This window comes from Gavialis gangeticus, unplaced genomic scaffold, assembly GCF_001723915.1.
Source record: "Gavialis gangeticus isolate Ggan-Ray unplaced genomic scaffold, GavGan_comp1, whole genome shotgun sequence".
NCBI lineage: Eukaryota > Metazoa > Chordata > Crocodylia > Gavialidae > Gavialis > Gavialis gangeticus.
Window position 1 is genome coordinate 44,090,798 of NW_017729034.1, and position 8,893 is coordinate 44,099,690.

The 8,893-nt window shown below is 40.4% G+C and overlaps 1 protein-coding gene across 5 annotated transcripts in view; it reads left to right on the forward strand.

The window, feature by feature from the left end:
• Positions 1–8,893, forward strand: part of PLD5 (phospholipase D family member 5) — a 388,941-nt gene that overhangs the window by 256,746 nt on the left and 123,302 nt on the right. For 4 of the 5 annotated variants that reach the window (XM_019527434.1, XM_019527435.1, XM_019527436.1 and 1 more), the window contains one exon: positions 4,415–4,529. In XM_019527434.1, the coding sequence (XP_019382979.1) occupies positions 4,415–4,529 (115 nt within the window). Of the gene's footprint in view, positions 1–4,414; positions 4,530–8,893 lie in introns of those variants that run through there. The other variant, XM_019527438.1, reaches the window with a different exon arrangement.

Genomic DNA, 8,893 nt, shown 5'->3' on the forward strand with positions numbered 1-8,893 from the left:
CTGTGCCCCCCTACCAGCCGGAGTGCGTACTGGCGGGGGGGGGGGTATGTGTCCCCCTATACTGCCCTACGTCTTGCCTATGAAATCTGCCAGCCTGCCTGGAAGATCAGGAATGGAGCTGTTGAGTTTCTTAATTTTACATTAAGAGGTAGTAGCTACACTCAGTATTTTTTTCTATTTGCTACAAACTGCTGTCAGTATGTTATTTTTTAATGATACTTTATAGATGTACTCATGAGCTTGGGTGTAGAAAAAGTTTTTAAGACATTAATGCCATTAAACAGAATGCATTTACAAAAATAAATAGGAGTTATGTTCTTTGCTTTTCAGACAAACAAAACTGTCAGTGCTGTCAAAACTTGAGGCACCTAAGTTGCTGAAGGGAAAATAATTTAGTGTAGAGTACTTCTTTAATTCATTTAATGTTCTTTTTCTCAGTTCTCCTATTTTTTTAATGAAAAGTTTATGCTTATAATACCTGCAGACAAATAGTATTGATCAAACGTTTTTGCAATCTTTTATTTTCTATAGTAGTAATTATTCTGATCACATATCCATTTGCTGTGGCATCTATCATTGGGATTTATATTTTAGGTATATAGGAATTCAGAGCCATAATTATTATGATCATGACAATGTATTCATGTGAAACGCACTCTGTTATGCCACACTGCAGTTGTCAGCAGATTGTTTGAAACAGCACTGTGTAAAATGCAAGAAAATATTATCAAGATAGACATCTGCCTTAATAGGATAGGATATCCTAAACATCCTAATAATAGGATATATAATAATGTAGGTTCATAGTGCTTGGTATAGTACCTGATTTCTTTTTAATTGTCACAAGCTACATCTGAAGTGATTTTTTTGAATGCTGTCACAAAATCTCACAGCAGCCTGATAATGTGTCTCAGAGAAAATACTAAATGACAGCATGAGGGCTCTTATTAGACAGAAACATTTCCAATCTGATGACAGGAGTGACAAAACTCTTCCGACCTTCTGTCCGGTCTTTTTTTATATAGAATAATAACTGTAAAATTGCAAATAAACATGTCATGAAGTGTAGAAACTAGGTTAAAAATCAATTTTGGATAAATAGAAGCCAAGATAGTTTAATCAATCAAGGAAGTATTTGTGATATTTTACATAGTTACTACTACAGCATGTAAGAGGCTTTTAAACATAGAAGTTCAGTATTTTTATAGTTGTTTTAAAAGTTGAATATCCAGGACTGTGTGGAGATTTGAGTGGCTGCCAAGAGCATAGGAAAATCTTTCCAGTAGTGTAGGTGTGCAGTAGTACATCTCTAACAGTTTTTAGCACTATTATTCAGAATCCATATGACTGTTTTTGTCTAGCTGTAGCATGCCCTTTGTTGGCACCATGACCTCAACTGTTTCAAATTTTTTGTTTGTATTTAACAATCTATTAATTGAGTTAAAATGTATTTAATTGTTTTTGTTAATTGAATTAATCTCAGTATTTTACAACTTAAGATCACAAGCAATATGTTTCAACAAAAAACTTGGTCACTTTAGGTATATAAGTAAAAACTGTTGCTCAGGGGTGTCAGAAGAGAACTGTGCTTTTCCCAAGCTTCAGAAGTAGTCAGTCAAGATCCAGAAGTACAATCTGAACATCCTTAGGATGGTGTACGTTTTTAACCTAATGCTTACCAAGGGTATTGATACATTTTACACTTTAGTATATGTTATATTTAGGTCCTAGTAAGAATTAAGACCACTTAGAAAGTTTTCTGAGCAATCATGTTTTAATGCTTATTATGATCTAAATATAGATGTAAGTATAGATTGTAGTACAGCACTTGCATCTGCATGTAGCTCTGGTGTGAGCACAGGGCTGAAACCAAAAATTAGCTCATATTTGGTCTCAGCTCAGGAATTACACTGAGCTGGTTTAAAGATCCAATGCAGTGCATGAGCATGGCATGAGAGCCAGTCCTAGTCCCCATACCTCACAGGAGCTGGTTTGAAGCTCCAGCTTGGGGTGGGGGCTGGGAGTGACACCAGCATGGCACAGGAGCTGGTCCCAGACCCTATGCTGCACTGCAGCCTTGAATCAGCAAGACTCTGGGGTGTGTGGGAGAGCCTGGAGGTGGCGGGGTAGGGAGGAGAGAGAGAGCTGTCATTCTTCCCCACCACACCAGAGACCCTTGATTGTAGAACAGTCTGACAACAACTCAGCATAGAAAAGACCTACCTTTATTATGCTATAATGGCACTTAGTACTTGCTTCCCTGCTTGAATGTTTAGACAGGAATGTAAGCAGAGTTAAAACATACTAAGTGTCATGTGTAGCCATATCCTAAGTGCAATTAAAATGTATGCGTGTTCAAGTAGTTTAGCACATGTTAAGTGTCCTCCTAGTATTGCCAAGTTGTTCCTTTCAGGTGAAGGTTATCTCCTAACACTACATTATGAAAATGTGCAAATGTTGAAAGTGAACTTGTGACACCATCGTTAGAGCTACTAAGGGAAAAGGGCCTCTTCCACACTCTGCTAAAAACAAAGGAAAGACCCATTGATTTGACTGGGGATTTAATCAAGCCTTTAATCCGTAGGGGATAATGAGGAAGGGTCATCCCTGTACGTAGGGCCATTTTGTTACTTCAGAATAGGGATGGGGAGGAGATAAGCACCCTAGAGTAGTGTGAAAACAGGTTAAGAACTACTTAGAGAAGCTGGATGTTTTCAAGTTGGCTGGGCCAAATGGGATGCGTGGTAGGATGCTGAACGAATTGGTTGTAGTAATTTCTGAACCATTGGCTATCATCATTGAGAATTTGTGGAGGTCAGGTGAGGTCCCAGATGACTGGAAAAAAGACAAGCATAGTGCCCATCTTTAACAAAGGGAAGGAGGATCCTGGGAATTACAGACCAATTAGTCTGATTTTAGTACCAGGCATGATAATAGAGCATTTCATCAAAAATCTGTTTCTGAGCACCTAGAGGAGAAAAACTGATCACAACAGCCAGAATGGATTTATCAAGCACAAGTCATGCTTAACCCACTCAATTTCTTCTTATGACAAAATGAGGGATTGGGTGCATGAATGCAGAGAAGTAAATGTGATATATCTTGACTTCAGCAAGGCTTTTGGCATAGTCTCCCATGACATTCTCACTAGTAAGCTAAGTAATTGCAGACTAGGGAAAAGTATTGCAAGGTCAATGCACAATTGGTTGGATTATCGTGCTCAATGAGCTCAGTGTCTAGGTGGGTGGACATATCAAATGAAGGAGGTATCAACCCCTGGGTTTTTGAGGGGTCTGTCCTGGGTCTTGCTTTGCTAAATATCTTCATTAATGATCCAGAGAATGGCTCTGAGTGAAAACTTAGTCAATTTGCACATGACACCAAGTTGGGTGAAGTTGGTCTTCCTTTTAGGTGTCATTTTACCTTACACACAGTTAAAATGTACCATGAAGATAGACTTTACCTTAGTCAGTTGTCTTAAACCACTACTTCTGTATATATTATTTTATTTTCTAAGTCAAAACACAGTTAGCTCCTATGGTTCATGAGCTAGATAGAGGCAAGGAAACACAGCCTCCTTGTTATCATACGATAGTATAGTTAACAGTAAGTTGGACATTACATTTGGGATTCTTAATCTTAGATATATATGACTATCAGCTTTTTTGTAATGAAATATTTCATATTTGGTCTCAGTTTAAGGATGATGTATTAAAAAAAGTTAAGAAACGTCTCTCCAGCTTTTTAAATTATGCATATATGAAAAAAAATTAATTTTTTTATTTGTCAGAAAAATCAATAGATTTTTATTTAGAAAGCCCAGATTTAACATGTATTCTCCCTTCAGTGAGAGATTCTCTGTTTGCTAAGGTTTAAAATGTGGCTTGAAATAAGGGTATGAATATTTAAAGACATGTTCAGTGTACTCAGATACTCATTTTCCTTCCTAATTTAGCTGTGTACATTAAAGGGCAGCTAAAACATAGATCATTGTCCAGTTGGATGTACTTTTACTACAGCAGTCCTGCTCCCTTAATCCTTTAGTACCAAATAAATATAACAGCATTTTTTCCTTTTTTATTTCAAGGAAGGTGATTAAACACTAAAAATTAAATTAATACAGTATGAAGAACTGAATATAACATTTTCTCAGGTAAAATATGTTTTACCTGTGCAATACCATGGATACTAATATGAAATAATTAAAGGGCAAATCTGGGCTTTAACATAGGTTCTTAAGAAAGGATCTACTTGTTTGAAGTAGTCTGTAGAAAAGGTTTCAGAATAATTCTGAGCTAACTCGTGTTTGCTCCAGTTCCTGTTTAATATCTCTTGCTTTTATATGCGTTTCTGCTATGTAATTTGACTAGTTCTGTTTCTTATGAACCTTGCTCTTCTTTGATTTTCTTCCCAGGGTCAGCGGCTTTTTGAAAAATTGCTAGAATTGGCATCTCGAAATATTGAGATAAAATTAATGAGCGATATACACCACATCGACTCAAAGGTATTAAGCGACTTGAAAACAAAGGGTAAGACCAAGGTCTTTACGTTATTATACCATTGACTGCTATGTTACTCTAACACTCCTTTTCTTTAGATTAAAAGCCTGTTAGTTCATAGACATATGAAATATGTATAAAACTATACAATTAGAGCTATTTGTTTACTAGTTCCATCCTATAATTCTTCAGCTTATTTTGGCTCAGAGTTTTCATTCATTTCCCAAAACTCTGTCACTTTAGTTGAAACAGATACTGGCAGCTTGTAAGTGGTAAGAAGGTGGCCATGTGATTAGAATTTAAAGTCAGCAGAACCATGCTAATGGTAGAAAATGCATCTTGAAATGCAGCTATTACATGCTGTGGGAAGAGGTATTCTCTTTTGAGGAATAGTAAAATAACTAAAATAACATGTCAATGGTATTGACGTAAGTTGTTGCAAAATCTTGCCATCAATTTCAGTGCAAAACTCCCACTGACTTAAGTGGCTGTTCCCCAAGCAATTGATGGTAAGGTGTGACCTGTTCTGTAGTGACATTGACAGTGCCTGTGACTGTTTTGTTTTTTGATTTTGTTGTTGTTGTGGTTGTTGTTGCTGTTGTTAACCACAGTGTGTGTGTCACAGATCTCTCTTGCATATGTAATTCACTTGATCACAATGCTGAAGCAGTTTAGAAACTGAAAAGTAGGCTATTGGTCTGAACGCTTTTCAGTATATTTTTTTAAAAAGTAAAGTTAGATTTAGGTGCTACATTTTGTTCTGAGGCTACTGTCAACATTTTTTTTGCTTTCACAATCAGTTTTATAGTTTAGGAAAGGTTATTCCTCTCTTCCTGATCAAACAGAATTAATTCACTAGCTATTCATGAGAAACAACCTATAGACAAACTATACTGACTATAGAGCAATATATGAAGTAAACAAGATTATTAAAACTAAGATTTTTTATTTATGACTTATTACCATACTAGAATAATGGTGTAAAATTATGACAGAACTGTAATTTTTAGAATATAACTAACTTTAAGTTTAGGGTATAATTTTAAATAAAAAAAACAATTATATATATATCGTATCAATCATCTCTGAAGCATATCTATCTACAGGGTAAATAATAGAAGTTAAGACATATCAGTACAGTGAAACACTTAATAGCATATCAGTAGAAAAGCACAGCAATATTGTATGTTTAAGATGAGCGGTAAAAATAACCTTTTTTCCAAATGAAAATAATAGGTAACTAGGTGTATCAAAAGGGATATATTAATGAAATTCTCAGATCATTCAAGAAATTGCCTTTTGATTAACTCTGAAGCCTAATTGCAATATAATATGAATCACGAACTTGCTATTTACTAGTTTCCCTCTGCCAGGCATTTGCTTATTTTCACTGTGTGTCCAAAGGTTATGTCAATAGCATTATACATTTGGAAAAGGAATCCGGATCTGTCAACATCAGTCTCATATATATTTAAAGAGGAGACTTTTCTCTTTAGACATATTGTCGAAAGGAGTATGTAATGCATCATAGTCAGTAAAATTAGCTGAGATAGTGAAGTCATTTATTTTGGGTTATAATGGCCTATGTTTCTTCCAGCCAGCCAGTTACAGAAGTGAGGTTTACATTTACATTGGTGTTTTTGGCAATAGCTTTTATAGGGTATAATTACGTGTGAACATAATTCTTTGTGTTGCTCCAGCAGTGACACTTGTGAGTAAAACTCTAGGCAATGAACTAAAAGATCTGGAGCTGTCTCTAGATCGGGTGAGCGGGGGGACAGGGGTTATAAATAAGTTTGCTTGAGTTTCAACCACTGAATTTTGGCATGGGGCTATCACAATACTGTAGAAGAGTAAGATGATCAAATGACATAATTCCCCCCCATATTCTAGTGGTTTCTTCTCTTTGAGACGTAGGGCAATACTTGTATTGTTCACTAAAGGTGAGATTGAGCACTTTCAAGCAAGTAAATGTTTTAGCAATAGAAAGAACTGCATTTGTAGTGATTTATTTACACCATGCAATCCCACCAGGCCTGAAAGCTTTTTTCAAAGGCTAAGGATTTTATAACTGTTGTCATGGGCAGATCTACGAATGTAAAAAAGGTGTGTGGGAGATGCCACCAACACTTTAAGAATGATTTCAGTCCACTCCTCCCCCTGCAGTGTTGCACTGTGGCAGCAGCTGTGAAGGACTTTTGTGAGTCCCCGTAGCTGGTATGATACCCTTGTGACCTCCTCCCAGCTCTTGACACCTCCTTTCACCCAGCACGGGCACCCACTATGCTCCAATTCCCGCTTGCCCATCTCCAGCAGGGGTTGCCAATGGCATAAGAAGATAAGGCCTGCCTGCTGCTGCCACTTTCCCTGGCTAACTCAGGGGCAAGGGAAGTCCCAGGGCTGCTCCTACTCTGCTTCAGCTGGAGGCTTCTGGGAGTAGCTGCAAGGGCTTAGCTGGGGACAGTAACAGCAAGTGGGTCTTCCATTCCAGGCACTCCTGCTCTCTGCCTAGTCATCTCAGGTGTTGCCCACTGCTCAGGGTCAGGTGCTGGAAGGAGAACCATACAAGCACAGCTCCCTGTGTAGCCTCTCCCTGCAGCAACAACCACTGAAATAGGGAACTGTGGTAGAGGGAAAGGGAGCAGAGATTTACTTGCTGTACTCACTGGCAAACCCAGTGCCCTGCACAGCTGCTCCTTACAGCCCCTGGCCTGAGCAGAGCAGGAATAATCCTGGGGCCCCTCCTCTGTAGGTCAGCTGGGGATAATGGCAGCAGTAGATGTGTTCCTCACCTGCTCCCTGCTTTGTCCCCACCAGGTGTCCCATGCCAGGCTGGGGCTTCAGCCATGCCTTGGACTTCCCAGGGACTTAGATATCTGGGGCCACAGGGAACTGGAACCACCAGTATATGACCAGCATTGTAGAAACTCATAGCAACCATGCACAAAAGCACCCCTCTTGGATACAACCCTGGCTCTGCTGCATTTGGTTTTCTTTATGCCTCCCTCAAGTTTCTGGGACAGAATGTTGCTGAGTATTCAGCGCATTTAAGTAATCTAATATATTAATTTTGTTATAAAGATTCTCATGGAGCCAGAACAATTCAATTGTATCTGATAAAATCTGGGCACATCTACACATGCATTTGAATTACTCTAAGTTTACTTTGGTGTAAACTACTCTACAGTAAGCACTTTTGGGTAGATGTCTACACATGCAGAGATTAGGGACCAGATTTGCTGCTCTTTGCACCAAGTTTCCTGCAGCTCTACAATGGACCCTTGCCACCATGAAGGGGAGCTCCAGGCTCTGTCTGCAGCTGCCAGCACCTGGCAGTCCTCTTTAAAAGCTAGCCCTGCATGCTACTCTCTGGTCGGGGTCCCTTCCTTGCCCAGGAGCAGTGTGCTAACCACAGGGGCAGCATGTGGCAGCTCTCTCCTTGTCCACTCTGACTCCCTGTGCTATGGCTGCTCCAGCCTCTGCCCCTGGCAGCAATGAACAGCACCCTGTGCTCCTGCTGGCCACTGCACTAGCCCTGCTGGCCTGCCATGCTGACCGCTGCTTGACCCATGGCCGTCTCACTCCACCTGGCTTCCCCATGCACAATGACTGCCACCCTGGCTGCAGTATGCTGTCCAAGGGCTATTGCTTTGCAGATGTAGCCAACAGAGACACCAACAAGGGGCTCCAGGATGCCATCCTGGGGTCTGCTGTCACCTTCCTGGGCCTCTAGCCCTGCCACCTCTGGGCTCACTGTGTTAGCCAGGACTAATGGTTGCATGATGGTTCATCATGCAACCATCCTGTCAGACCAACCTGGTGGCCTTTTACAATCAGATCACCAGATCATTAGATGCAGGGATAGCAGTGAACATAGTCTTTCTGGACTTCCAGAAGGCTTTTGACACTGTCTCTCACCCCGTTCTCATTAAGAAACTGGGGGGCTGTGAGGTAGACACCCACACAGTCAAATGGGTCGCCAGCTGGCTGGAGGGCTGCACCCAGAGGGTGGTAGTGGATGGGTCCTTCTCAACCTGGAAGGACGTGGGCAGTGGGGTTCCGCAGGCCTCGGTCCTTGGGCCCGCGCTGTTCAACATCTTCATCAGTGATTTGGATGAGGGGGTAAAAAGCACCCTGTTCAAATTTGCTGATAACACTAAGATGTGGGGGGACGTGGGCACACTAGAAGGAAGCAACAGGCTACAATGAGACCTAGACAGGTTACAAGGCTGGGCGGATGAGAATAGGATGGGATTCAACACAGACAAGTGCAAGGTGATGCACCTGGGGAGGAACAACCGGCACCATACCTACAGGTTAGGGAACTCCCCTCTTGTCAGCACGGAGGCGGAAAAAGATCTTGGAGTCATCATTGACTCCAAGATGAACATGGG